The sequence below is a fragment of the Tauraco erythrolophus genome, chromosome 17 (assembly GCF_009769465.1).
Source record: "Tauraco erythrolophus isolate bTauEry1 chromosome 17, bTauEry1.pri, whole genome shotgun sequence".
In the NCBI taxonomy this organism is placed as follows: domain Eukaryota; kingdom Metazoa; phylum Chordata; class Aves; order Musophagiformes; family Musophagidae; genus Tauraco; species Tauraco erythrolophus.
In genome coordinates this window covers 13,692,431-13,705,882 of record NC_141481.1, presented here as the reverse complement: position 1 = coordinate 13,705,882, position 13,452 = coordinate 13,692,431, and the positions used below count along the sequence as shown (strand labels likewise).

The 13,452-nt window shown below is 52.5% G+C and overlaps 2 protein-coding genes across 7 annotated transcripts; one reads left to right on the top strand and one right to left on the bottom strand.

Annotated features, from left to right (window-relative positions):
• Positions 1 to 1,257: 1,257 nt before the first annotated feature.
• FAHD1 (FAH domain containing oxaloacetate decarboxylase 1) lies at positions 1,258 to 2,550 on the bottom strand. Its single transcript, XM_009977193.2, has one exon. It carries the CDS (start codon positions 2,498 to 2,500, stop codon positions 1,829 to 1,831), a length of 672 nt encoding a protein of 223 aa, XP_009975495.2. The 5' UTR covers positions 2,501 to 2,550; the 3' UTR covers positions 1,258 to 1,828.
• A 238-nt stretch (positions 2,551 to 2,788) lies between these two features.
• On the top strand, positions 2,789 to 12,313 carry HAGH (hydroxyacylglutathione hydrolase). 6 transcript variants are annotated; one of them, XM_086622073.1, is made up of 10 exons: positions 2,796 to 2,817; positions 4,967 to 4,997; positions 6,475 to 6,656; positions 7,112 to 7,176; positions 8,024 to 8,141; positions 9,232 to 9,340; positions 10,289 to 10,392; positions 10,849 to 10,950; positions 11,419 to 11,498; positions 12,061 to 12,313. In XM_086622073.1, the coding sequence occupies exons 3-10, from the start codon at positions 6,552 to 6,554 to the stop codon at positions 12,158 to 12,160; spliced, it is 783 nt and encodes a 260-aa protein (XP_086478199.1). In that variant the 5' UTR covers positions 2,796 to 2,817; positions 4,967 to 4,997; positions 6,475 to 6,551; the 3' UTR covers positions 12,161 to 12,313. The 6 variants fall into 6 exon arrangements, with proteins under 6 accessions (XP_086478202.1, XP_086478199.1, XP_086478197.1 ...); XM_086622075.1 differs by lacking the exon at positions 2,796 to 2,817 and adding an exon at positions 2,907 to 2,933; XM_086622074.1 differs by lacking the exons at positions 2,796 to 2,817; positions 4,967 to 4,997 and adding exons at positions 2,918 to 2,933; positions 3,214 to 3,255.
• The last annotated feature ends 1,139 nt before the right edge of the window (positions 12,314 to 13,452 follow it).

Genomic DNA, 13,452 nt, shown 5'->3' with positions numbered 1-13,452 from the left:
TACGTGGTGCTTAAGACCAAACTGCAAAATGTTGTAGCGTTGTTGCTGTCGCCATGGATGGTAGTGTTTTACAGGCACGAAGAAAACAGAAACGGTAGAGAAAGTGAATTTAATCCTTCCTCTTTCAGAACTATTCACCCTGATTTCCCTGCTCAGCTCAGCTCTGCTGGCCTGACTTCGCTTGGCCCAGCTCACCGAGTTGCAAGGAATTCGGAGCACGGCTTCCCCGCTGGCAGGGGCAGGCTCCAGTCATGGAGCGTTTCGGCTTCTACGAGCCCGGGGATGGTTCTGCTCAGAGGTAACGGCCGAATGTTTGTTTCAGTTGATGGAAACCTGAATTATGTCTGCAGCATCTAGGGCTCGTCATACCCACCACTTTTAATGGCTTTAAGCCATTGGCCTGAGTCAAAATGCCACGAAGCCGAATGTCTGTGTGTCTGCAGGGTCGGTGCACAGCGGTGTACACGGATGCATGCAGCCAGAGATTAAGTTGACAGAAAAATTTTTATTTTTCTTCTGCAACATGCTCTGCTTGCTTTTTGCCAGGTGATCTGTGGCATCCTGGACCACGCTGCTCTTTCCACAGAGGTGCTCGTCTTCGGGCTACGGTTAATTTTCTCTGCAGGACTCCCCAAATGCACTTTTAAAACCAAAGTGGTTATTAGGATCTGGCTCAAATGAATGGAAGCATTTACTTTTGGTGCTTGCGTGTATGTAAAAAATAATCCATCTGGTTTTGTCTGAAATTAAGTCAGTTCTGTGCAACCTTTGAAAATGATAAGTTTTGATGTTTGCAGGGGAGTTTTTTGAATTATATTTTACAACTTTGTCACTCCATTGAATTGAAAGAGAACTGGCTGTCATGCGAACTGGTAGAGATTGTTAGAGCAGCTGGAGTTTGGAAAAGGGAAAAGTCACACGGCATGGCTCTTTAACAGCTGGAAAGGTTTAAAAGCTCCAGCTGCTGCACTGCATTGTGCAAGTAATGGTAATTGTTGCAGTTAGATTTTTATTAAAAATATATTTAAATCAGTAAAAGTAAAGACAAGTTTATTTGTGATCTTTACCAACGAGCTGCTTTGTTCTTGATATTTTCTATTATTTTACTTTTAGCAGCACATCTATGATTTAAAGTTCAGTTTAGGAAAAATATCTGCCAAGCATCTGGCACACTTCCTGCTGCATTGCACCCCTCGGAGCGGGAGGGAAAGCAATCCTCATTTAATTTGTACACTTGAAAAACGCACGGAGGAATCATGAAACTAATCTAAAAAGCAAACATCTTTTTATTGGAGAATACCCCAAGAATATCCCAAGGGGAGAAATTATTTCTCAAGCTGCAATTCTTGATTTACTGTTACACGTACATCTTTGATTTTACATAGCATGGGTGAACTTTTATCTCCTAAATCATCGTTTTAATGGTTTAATTTGCAATTTTTATTTTAAGGCAATACATTGGCAAAGCTCAAAGCATCACTGGAACCGAAGAGCGCACACAGGGACAGCCAGCCCAGCTCCCATCCCCAGCTGTCCCACACGCTTCCCCACTGCCAGTCCCAAGGTATGGTTTAGGTATTAACTGCCTGCCCAGGTTGGACTCCAAGTTCATGGTCTCAGAGGAGGCTGAAGTCTCCACGGCAAGGAGGCTATTGTAGCTGAACTTCGTTCGAGCTCATGCGTTACGTGTCTTTGGCTGATGGTCCATTAGACACTTGGACCATGTAAGTGGTTTTAACGGACAGGACAGCTTGTGTGTTTCTTCGTTTGCCAGATGTTCCCAAAAAAGCCTCTTCCGACGCAGACAGGGGCCCAGCCCAGCTCCCGGTTAGGATCCACGTATTTGCTGTGCCACCTTAAACCGCATGGAGAGGATGTCAGTTATCCCAGCCTCTATCTCATCGTTGGCCTGCACAGACCCAACTCCTTCGGGAGACCCCGTCAGAATCAAGTCCCCTTCTTCCAGGGCGACTATTTCAGAGATGTAGCTGATCAGGTAAGGGATGGAGAAGATCATCGAGGATGTCTCCCCCTCCTGCCTCAGCTTTCCATTCACCTTGAGCCAGATCTTCAGCTTGTGAGGGTCCGGGATCTTCTCCTTGGGCACAAAGTCGCTTACCGGGCACGACGAACGGAAGCCCTTGGCCAAGGTCCAGGGCAGACCCTTCTTTTTGCACTCCTCCTGGACGTCCCTGGCCGTCATGTCCAAGCAGAGGGCATAGCCTGCCACGTGCTCCATGGCGGCCTCCTGGGACACGGCCTGGGCTCTCTTCCCGATCACCACCCCCAGCTCCACTTCGTGGTGCAGCTTGTTGCAGTAGTAGGGCCGGAGGATGGGCGAGCCTTCACGCACGTAGGCCGAGGAAGGCTTGAGGAAGAAGAGGGGCTCCCGCAGCACCACGTTCCCCATCTCCTTGGCGTGCTCCGTGTAGTTGCGCCCCACGCAGACGATGTTCTTGCCCCACTCCCAGAAACGGGACAGGGGTTTGGAGGAGGCCATGGCCGCGGCGGGTCCCCTTCGCCGAGGGACGTGAGCGCCCTTGGGCCGTCCTTGCCGGGCCCGGAGCCGCTGCCGGTGCCGCCGGTGCCGCCTCTCCTCCGCCCTTCCTGCCCGCCGCGGGTTGCCCCGGGCAGCCGCCCGCCCTCCGCCTCCCTACCGGGTGAGCAAATCGCCCGGCCCGGCGAGCCGAGAGGCAGCGCCGAGGGAAGAAGGGGGCCGGGCGGGCGCAGCACCGCCCCCGCCGCACGCCGGGCCGGGACCGGGGCCGGCCGCCGCCGCCCGCCTCCCCGGGGCCGGCCGCAGGGCGGGGAGCGAAGGTAACCGGGCCGGGCCTGGGCACCGGGCGGGGCGCGGCGCACCATGCTCGGCGGGGGCTGGCGGGGCCTCGGCACCGCCCTGGCGGCGCTGGGAGCTGGGGCCCTGCTCCGAGCCGGTACGTGGGGCGGGCGGCGCGGCCGGCCCGGGGCCGGGGGTGCACCCCGGTGGGACCCGCGGGGCCGGGCAGTGCCGGGCTGGGGCGCGGTGGGATGTTCCCTTGCAGCGGGGCTGGGGGCTGCGCAGCGACCCCCTTGCAGCTGGCACCGAGCGGGGCGCGGGGGCTGCGTGCGATGCCCCGGGACAGCCGGCGGTGGGGTCCAGCCCGGCTGGCAGCGGGTCCCCTGCCATCTCGGAAGTTTGACGGAGGTTTTTTCTCTCCTCGTTTCCCGGCTCAGGGGTGTGCCGAGGTTTTTTAGCTGACTCACAGCCCCAAGTAGGTCAGTAGCTGCTCAGCTGGAGCCTGTCTCTCTCGGTGGCTTTTCGCATCGGTAACCGGTCTGGGAGGCTCCTGCCGAGTCTCTGGGCTGCCAAAGTGCTGGTCCTTGCTCTGCAAGGAGGGCTCGGGGACAGCGCTGGCGTCCTCGCTGAATGTGATGGATGGCGGATTATATTGGCAGTGTAAACAAAAAAAAACAAAACCAAAACTGTCTTAAGATTTGTGTTTATATCGAGGCCCTAAATGATGGAAGTGTCTCCTTGAACTGGAGCTTGGGCTTTAGCTTTACAGTGTCTCTGGGAAGTCTTGCCAGAGGCCTTTTGCATCGCTCCAATTTTAACACCTGGCCTTAAGGAGTGAGAATCCATTGGAGTTAACTGCCAGACTTGGAAACCCTGATGCTATCTTGGGAGCGAGTATGTCAAACCGAGCAGCTAGCAGCTCCTGAGCTCCCCAGGTTGCAGGGTGGGTGCTGTGCCTTCCACGCAGGCTTTGCCCCACCAGTGGATGGGTGCATGCCCTGCCCACACTGGCTGGACCCGGCTGTGCCACCAGCAGCGTGTGCCAGGCGGGCAAGTCAAGTGGAAGCGGGGGTTACCTGGGGTGTGTGGAGCCACAGACTCGCTGGGCATCCAAAAAACATCTGTGTGCAGAGTACGCAGTAAGTGAATGTCGTGTTTCTTCTTATGCAACACAGGGACTCTCATCTGAGTATTTATGAGCAGTCATTTTGGAGTGACAGCCATGTTTGAAATAGGAATTTTCCACTCTTTTCTGTAATAAAGAAAGTGAACCAAAATGCTACAGGGAAAACGTAGGAAGCATCCATCTTCTGAGGGAGCCTACTGCTAAAGCTGTGCTGCTGCCTGCTTGCCTTCAGTCTCCGGCATGTACGCGTTATGCGATAACGTTAACCTTTCCCGTTGGCAAACCCTCTCCTCCTGGTGACTTAAGCTGCACTAAGGAGCCGTTCCAGAACACCGCAGCGTGTGATTCGGAGGCTGATGGCGTTCTGCTCTCTCCAGCCCTCTCTGCTTCAGGAGGGACGCGTTACAAAACCAAGTGAAAATGAAGTCATTGGGCGTTGATTTTGGAGCGGACCTGCGTGCATGATGGCGATCCCGAAAGGATGTGTTGTTAGTGCTGGGGTTATGTGTCCTGGGGGAGCCCCCTTGAGCAGAGCGGGCTCTGAGAACGCCCTTCTCGTAGGAGCAGCGCTGGGCGTGCGTGAGAGCACTGCTGCCTGCCCGCTCTGGAAAGGTGCAGCTTAGCTGCAGATGGGAATTCAGAATGAGTTTCATACTTGGTGGTTGTTTTCTCAGTCCTTTGTTTCAATTCATTTTAGAAAACATTTCCTTATGTGGTGTAGCTTGTTTGTTTGTTTTGCAAGAATTGTGACTTAAACATGCAGAGAGACTTTGGGATCATGGCCAAGGTTAGAAATGGTTCATAGGAAGAAAGCATTTTAAGTATGTGAGTAATTCCTTTGACTTTAACTTCAAGTTGTGTTTTCTTTTGTTTGTGGTTGTTTTTTTTCCCCAGTTAGTGTCTAGCATGCAAACAAACATGCAGTATATATAGCTCTTGTGACTGATAGCATCCAAAAGTGCTTCATGTTAGGGGGCAGTTAAAGAGCAGTTGATTTTTTTTTTTTTTTTTCCTATCAAGAAATAGTAAGGTGTTTTTTTTTTGTTGTGTTCTTTTTTTGAAAGGACTCTTCTGCTCCAGAGGAACACTCAGCAGGTATGGATGCTTTTCTCAATACTACGTGTCCTCACCGTCAAATACTCAGTGCATGCCTACGCTGTCATGCTTTGGCGTTTTCTTTGCAGCACTGTGTTTAATTTTACTGCCATCTCCCCTCCTTGCCTCCCTTCCCCCATAAGCAAGTGAGATGGTGGAGGTAGAAGGGGAAAAAGTTCTGGGCAGGACAGTTGTCCCGGAGGGGCCTTACAGGTCCCGCTGCTGGGTTTGCAGCAGGAGCAGGTGCATGCCATGGTGAGAGCTTGGGTCTGGGTTTTGCAGCGTTGTCGGTCCGTGGAGCTGCGGAGGGGCTGTCTGCGTTGGCTGCAGCCAGTCTGCGCGGCGCCTTCTCTCAAAAGCAGGCTCTTATCAGGGGTGGGCAGCACTGGCCTGTGCTGGGAGAGTGGGGTGGTTGATTAGGAGCGTGGTGACCCCTCCCTTTGGCACCGATGGAGGTGGCCGAGCACCAAGCGGAGCGTCGGGAGCCTTAGGGAGAGAGTCAGTGATGCGGGATGAAACAGCGGCTGAGCCGGCGCGGCTCTGACCAACGCGGTCACCTTCGGTGGTGAGCGAGGGCCTTGGGCACGGCGACACCTCGTTTCTGACTTGTTGAGACTGACGCCTCTTCCCTGTGTGCATATGGACCCAGGCCTGAATTGCAGGGCCCCAGCAATGGAAGACCTTGTCCTCTTTGTTTCCTTTCCCTTTATTTTTTATGGCAGAGCCTCTTCGGGCTTTGTTTTTTCTTCAACAACTGTGTATCTGTGAGTTGAACAGTGGAGCCCGGGTTATTTGCAGCTGGAATTAGATTTGCTTCTTGCATCTGTTTAAACATTTAACCAAAAGCAAATAGGGAAGCATTGCTGTTGCATCCAGGTAGCCCGTGAGCAAGAAACCCGCCTGCAGTGCGTGCCTGGTACGTGCCCAGGTGGGGAGCCTTGCCTCCCATGCGGAGGGCCTGTCTTCTTTCCATGCACTGGGCAGGATGTGATTGCCCCCAGTAATGAACCAGATACTTCTGTAGAAGCAGTATGTGTATTTCTGTATTTCTCCCCTCCCCCCTGCCCCTTTTTTGCCTTTTGGCTGTAACGTGGCCTTTTGTGCTTTTTTTGCAAAGTCACTGTCCCAGCCTGACCTTTGTCCACTGTTCCCTCTCCGTTCTGTTTTCCTGCCCCTTGAAATCTTCTCTCCAGTCAAGGTACAGTGCTTTGTCCGTGTGAGCACATCTCTGGGAGCAAAGTGTCCCGTCCTCTTGGGCAGCACCGGGAGCCGCCCGCGCTGCGGGGCACAGGGTGACACAGCCAGGCACTACCACCTTGTTCCATGGTGGCCTCTCTCCTCTTCCTCTGAAGGAAGCAGGTTGGGCTGTCCATACCCTTCCTTCTCTGGGGCTGTGGGCTGGGAGACTTGCCGTGCCCTGGGCTAGTTGTTCCCCTCCCTGGGCTAACCTGAGGTTTGACTGTTTTGGGGTCCGCAGGTCCGGCGCAGCTGCGAGCTGTCTTCCTGCACACGGAGCACGAGCGGAGGAAGTCGAAGACGGTCACACAAGGCAACATGAAGGTGGAATTACTGCCAGCCCTCACAGACAACTACATGTACCTCCTCATCGATGAGGAAACGAAGGAGGCTGCAATAGTTGATCCTGTGCAGCCCCAGAAGGTAATGCTGTCTGCTGCCCTGTGAGACTCTGGGAGATCCTTCCAGGTTGCCACATCCATGAGAGAATTAGTCACACACTGACTCAGGGTGGAGGAAAGGCAGGAAATACTGGCCATGCATAGGTATGGACAGTGCTCCACAGGCAGTCTGCTTCTGGGCTCCGACAGCTTGTCCCTGGCTTCAAGGGTTATCGACCTGGCTTTGTTCTTTGCCCTTAGTTTGATGCAGTGCAGAAAAGAGGAAACAGGACTGAGGGCTTAGTCATGGCTAGCTGGATCAAAGACATCGTGTCCTGATCTGTAACTATGACTTGGAGAGGGATGAGCTCTCTGCAGAGTTGCTGGTGTGGCTCTCAAACCTTGGAGCAGTTGTGTCCAAGTTACGGCAGGCACCGGGTTTGCTGTGAAGTCATTTCATGCGGGTCGTAATGCTTTTGCTCTGCCCCGTGCTTGCAGGTTTTGGATGCAGTCAAAAAGCACGGCGTGAAGCTGACCACCGTCCTGACCACACACCATCACTGGTAACTATCTGCTGTAGTGAGATCCCTCCTCCCTCTGCATAAGAACAAGCCGTCAAGAATTGTTGCTTTTCTGGATCAGGTTGGTCTTCTCTAAGCAGGAGCTCAGGTGTGAGGAGAAGGATCATAGCTCAGGGAGAGTTGCCTTGGGCTTGCTATGACCAGATACGTTATCTCAGCTGCAAGCTCTGTGTGTCAGTGCCTTTAACCTTTAAAATGCTGATTTTGGCCAGGTGGCCAGTGAAGTAAGTGTGTGTGCAGGTAGCTGTGGAGCTCGGGAGAGAGCACAGTCTCTTGGAGGTGCTGGGACGTGTGCCTGTGAGGCACGCTGCTGGGGAGGATTACCTGAGTTTCAGATTAACTCTGCCAGTGACCTAAAGATGAATGTTTTGCTGAACCTGAGTAACCTCTCCCGTGGGTCATAGTGGAGCCACCTCTGTGGCTGGAGAGCCTGCCCTGGTCTGGCAGGACCAGCACTGCAAGCAAATGCTGAGCTGTTTGGACATCTGTGTGCCTGCTCCACGGTATCTTGTGGAACGCTGAATTACATGTATCCCAGTTAGCCCGATCTCTTCCTGCCCTAGTTACTGGAGAGTTGACTGTGAGCCCCTGAGGCTGGTGTTTTCCAACTAGGTATGAACATGTGGGACGTTGTCCCCCTCTCTCTGCCCTAGTTACTGGAGAAATTATCTCTGCTCGTGTTGATGTGGCATATTCTTTGATATGAGGACAGTGTTAGATACTGGGAGAACAGTTGATCAGAAATGATCACCTGGAGGTTACCGTTGTAATATGAGTTATGACAAATTCGTCTTCAACCCTGCCCAAGTCCATTTTTCTGACCTTCCAGGGACCACGCTGGAGGAAACGAGAAGCTCGTAAAGATGGAGACGGGGTTGCGTGTGTATGGGGGAGACAGCAGAGTCGGAGCACTGACCCAGAAAGTGTCTCACCTGACGTCACTCAAGGTAAAGGGAGTGAACTGCAGGACTCGTGTGGGGGCAATTCCCGTTTGTGTCACAGCTTTAGAGCTGGACCAGTGTGATCCAACTCGAGTTAGTATGTGGTCACAGCTCTTTGACTTTTTAACATCTCTTGGATGTAGTTGATAGTTTACATAGAGCTCTTGCCTGTTTCCAGCCCTGTGAACCGTAACCCCTCTGTCTTGTTTTGGCGGGTGATACTTCATCGATGAGGACATTGGTGTGGCTCAGACACCTGCATTGCCTGGGGCCTGCTGGGTGTGTGTGCTCCTTCCCAGCTACCTTAACTGGGACGGTCAGGACCGAGGTGTGAAAGGACAGGGCTTGTGCTCTGCTTAGAGCCTGGTTAGCACTGAACAAATGCAGGTGGTCCTCTCTGAGCGAAGGCTGGGATTACGGGGTGAAGAGCAAGTGGGCCAGCGGCACTAGCTGCCTGCCTTGCTCTTCCAGAGCTAAAGCAGCAAACCTTGTTGGATCCCAGCTGTTTGTTTGCAGATGTGCTGGCAGATGACATGAACTGCTGTGAAACGTGCAGGCTGGCATGAATGTCACCTCTAGTCTTGCAGTGCACTTTTGGAGGGGGGAGCAGCAGCAAAGAAGGGAGCGCAGAAGTGCATGGGAAGGTCTGGAAATTAGGGCTGTGGGGAAAACATCCTCTTGGCCTCATGAATGTGCTTAATCCTTCCCTTTTTATGAGCGTCATCCACTTCTTCCCTTCAGCTTCATTTTTGTTTGGAGTTTTTTACACTCGATTAACTTTGTTCAGGATTTTGTGTTGCTCTGGATCTGTTTGCTCTCGCTGCCAACCAGACGCTGAGTCACTCTGCATGTAAATGAAAGAATCTGGCAGTTCTCTTTGTCAGACACCTGCCAGGAGGAAACAGCTCCCTTCCAAGTCCCTGCCATAAAACCCTCTTGCTGGACTCTCCCAGGAGCAGAGCTGATGTTTACTGGCCAGCTATGTGAGAATTTGCCTGTAGGACTCCCAGACCACTGTAATAGTTGCAATTCTTTTCTAACCATACGAATGCTAGCAAACGGTAGCTTAAGCTCTAGTCTTCTGCCTTCTTCTCAGGTGGGATCTCTTAATGTGAAATGCCTCTGTACGCCGTGTCACACTTCTGGACACATCTGTTATTATGTGACTAAGCCAAATAGCTCCGAGCCACCTGCTGTTTTTACAGGTGAGGAGTTGGGAGGTTACCTTGCCGGCAGTCTGTGTTGCAAAGTAAGCTACTCCTCTGCCTGTGTGTGCTCCTGACTCTGGATGTGCGTGCAGCCCTCACTGCCAGTGCAGCTGGTTACCTTCCACATCTTGTCCCCTCACCAAGTGCTACCAAGTAGTAGTTGTAGATGGAACTGGTGAAACCCCTCTGGGTTTGCAAACCATTGCTGGACACCTTGCAAGCAACACGAAGAGCGAGCCCTGGATGAGTCCTACATCTAGCGTTTTCTTCCTTGAAACAAGAGCTGTTGGTTTACTGTCTCAGGCCAAACTGTGGCCGATTCCAAAACCTGTTGCTTTTCCGTATATCTGTACTCATGTCTGTATCCAAACTGAGAGAAAACTGGGGAGTAAGAGAGGGCTGGTGCACCATCTCTGGTAGCCAAGTTCCGGATCCTGTTTTGGAGAGTAGGGTTCCCCCTTCATGAGGCTGTGCCCAGTCTCCCCAGACTGCCATGTCCTCCCTCTCCTGACGGGCATTCTCCAGAGCTTGCACCAGCTGCTGCATGGAAGAAGTAACGGCTTAAGCAAGATTTTAGGGAGCACTGGGGAGAAAACGCAGAGGTGGCTCATCTTTGTTCAGCTTCATAGCAAAGAGAACACGAGTTCCTTGTCCACTCTAGAAAGGACAGGAGAGGACAGCAGGCTGCCCACAGGTAGGGAAGCGCTGGCATGGTTTGCCTGGAGAGGCTGAGGGGTTTCCTGCCTTAGAAGCTGTGTTTGCCGCATGGGTTCGTGCAGCGCGGAGCCCGTGCGGGGCAGCGGTGTCGCCTGGCTCTCCCCGTGCCTTCTGCTGAGCTGCAGCCAGGACAGCAGTGGCAGGACTGAGCCCTCGGGGACCATGAGCTCATGCTGTGGTGTGAGGAGCCTTGTCTGGTCCTGATGCCGTGTCCTGCCTCCCTCGCAGGTGACACGCTGTTTGTGGCTGGCTGTGGGAAATTCTTCGAGGGAACTCCAGAGGAAATGTACAGAGCGCTGATTGAGATTTTGGGCAACTTGGACCCCGAAACGGTATGAACCTCTCTTTTTATGGGCCAGAAACTACTACAAACATCAAAGAAACTGTCTTCCTAATAATGTTGTTTAGAGAGAGGATTTCTCCCGTGTCGAAGGAATGAATGCTTACATCAGGAATTGTCTTTGATGCTGAATAGCTTGAGTTCTCTGGGAGGGAAATACCTACCCGAAATACGTTTGTGCTTTGTGGGGAAAGAGTAGGGGCTGCTTATTAAAAGAAAGGCTAGCGAGCTGGGATCTCTGGGCTCTTTCATCAGGCTTGCAGTTAAATTGGCAGGTAGGACTGGCTGATAACTCCTGGCCCTTCTCCTGTGCACGTCTCCGGAGGAGAGCGTCATGTGTCCTGGAGGGCTGACTGTTGTTCCTGCCGTACCATAACATTAATGATGGTACCTGTCACTCCACCTTTGTACCTTCAGAGTTACCCAGTGTCTTCCTGTCTCTTCCTAGAGAGTTTACTGCGGTCACGAGTACACGATCAACAATCTCAAGTTTGCTCGACACGTTGAACCCAATAATGTCGCTATCCAGGAGAAGCTTGCTTGGGCCAAGGTAAGCTGGTTCCTCCTTTCCCTAGGCTTGATGCTTTCATGGAGGCAGAGCCTCTCTGAGGAGGTAGAGGAGAAAAAGGAATGTTGGGGAGAAAGAGAGGCTGAGGGAAGGGAGTTAAGAGCAGGAGCTGCAGTATGTTGTGCATCCAGGGGAGTGATGTGTTGGGGAACAGGATCTGTGTGGGACCCAGACAAGACGGTTTGCTGTCTGGTGGAGACGTGACCCTCCCTGGAAACTTCCTGGTATAATTACAGGCTGATATCCATGTCTGTCTGGGAGAGTCAGCTCTGTCCCAAGTCTCTCCCTGTGCGCCTGAGTGCTTGTCTGTCCGGCTGTGTGTGTGGCCCTGGGAGGGGCCTGGCCCGAGGAGCATCTCAGGCAGTTGGGTGCGGCACGGTGGTTGATGTACAGGACATTTCTTGTTCACCAAAACATCCTCATTAAGCAGAAATCTCTCCCTTATTACAGGCCAAGTACGACAGCGGTGAGCCAACCATACCCTCCACCATTGCAGAAGAGTTTACATACAACCCCTTCATGCGAGTGAGGTATGGAGGGGATGTGGGTGTAGGAATGGCCCTTCTGTGCCTTCTGTTTGGAGGGGGGATCTGGGAAGGAGGAGGTCCTCAAAAAAAGAGCCATAAGCAGGAATTACTTTCCCACCTCACACATTCCTGTTGCGATGCCTTCAAGACCCTCCTTAAAACATCTGCCTTTCAAAAATAAGTACAGTAAAATGTACTTGCTGCCCTGGAGGAGGCTTGCTGCAGTGAAACTTGAAGGGTGGTGGTGAGCATCTCCACCAGTGAAATCCTGACTAAGGAGATGGAACAAGCTCTGTTGTGTAATTATTTTCCCTCATGGTGCAGATTTTGGCAGCTGGGCGCAGCAAAAGGTGCTGTTCAAGGCACAAGAGTGTTTCCAGTTTCCTCTCGCCAATGGGCGTTTAAACCAGGGAAGCTGATAAGCCTGTGCCGAAGCCCTGAGTCTTTGATCTTTAAGTGCAACGTTTCCCCTTGATGCCGGTGAAACATGATAGTGGTGACTTCATATATGAGATTTAATCTTGCAGTCTCTGCATTTGCTGTCCCTGGTGTTCCCTCCTGGCAGGGAGAAGACAGTTCAGCAGCATGCTGGGGAGACCGACCCCGTCCGAACAATGGGGGCCATCAGAAAGGAGAAGGATAACTTCCGAGTCCCGAAGGACTGAGCACCCTGCCTGGATCACTTTAATGTCAGTTTAAGTGTAATTTAGAATGTTCAGATGTTTTAGGAGTTGAACCTTCTGTTGTGGTTGAGACAGTCATATTTAGGTTTTTGGTTTGTTTTAATTAAGAAAAAAAAAGCACTTTGCCCTTGTTGAGATGTTCTACAGCATATTTATGTTATGATGAAGAATATTTATCCTTCTATTGCTGGCTCTCAAACTGTCACGTGGCACATGCAGATCATTTTACAAGTGTTGGTATGTGGTTCGGAGGCTGGGCTGGGGAAGGGTCAAACCTCGAGGTCTAGGAAAAAGCTCCTGTTATTTTTGTAGGAACCTGATGCACATGCAGACAGTGGGACTGGGGCCCGAGACTCGTGCAGTAACTCCGTTACCAGCTGAAGATTTCAACTTCCCTTCCGTGCTGCTGCTTAAACTCTGCTGAGGCTGTCGCTTCGCACTACCACCAGTGACTGACCTGCTCTGCCACCCCCAGTTCGGGGCTTAGTTTGTGAAATACGCAGGGTGCTCTGGCTCTGGGAAGGGCACGCAGGGACTGTCCAGCTTTTCTCTTCTCTCTGATGTTCCCTGTCATGGACTGGAGGAACTTTCCCAGGCAGCGTGCTGGCTCAGAGACGGCACTGTTGCTTATAGCCTTTCACTTTTCACTTAAGCCTGTTTGCGTGTACCTGAAGTGTGATCTGTGCATCACTTGTGTCAGTACCACGCAAACGAAGCAGGGATTAGTCTGCTGCCTCAAAACCCCGGGAAGAATCCACTGGCCCAGTGACTGACTGCGTGTCTGACAGCTGAGCAGCGGTGAGGCTCCTCCAGCAGATAGCCAGAACAGCTGCTGTGTACCGTGCTGGGAGTAACGTGGCAAACGAGCAGTTACTAGCTGGGTGCTGCTCCCCAGCAGGAGAGCAGCTGTTCTGGTGAGCACTGGTGGTAGCTGTGCTGGGCCTGGGAGACTCCAGCTGACGGGGCCTGACTTGGAGAAGATGCTGTGGGCTGCTGGGCTTGATCACCACCCTCCAGCCCCTGCCTGGTCCAGCCTCTCTGCTGGAAAAGGCCCCAGAGGTGATGTTATAAATGGAGAAGTTGTCCACGTATTGCCAGATTAAACTGGGCTCAGATCTCAATCCCCCTGAGAAACCATGTTAGTGTGGCACGTTTCTCTTTCTTGTGTGTTCCCTGGGGCTTAACAGCCATCTCTGTTCTCGGCTGGTGCTGCATGACCCCTGCCTGCCCCGGCTTGGAGACCGCAGGGAGGGGGCTTCCCCTCGGGCCATTTT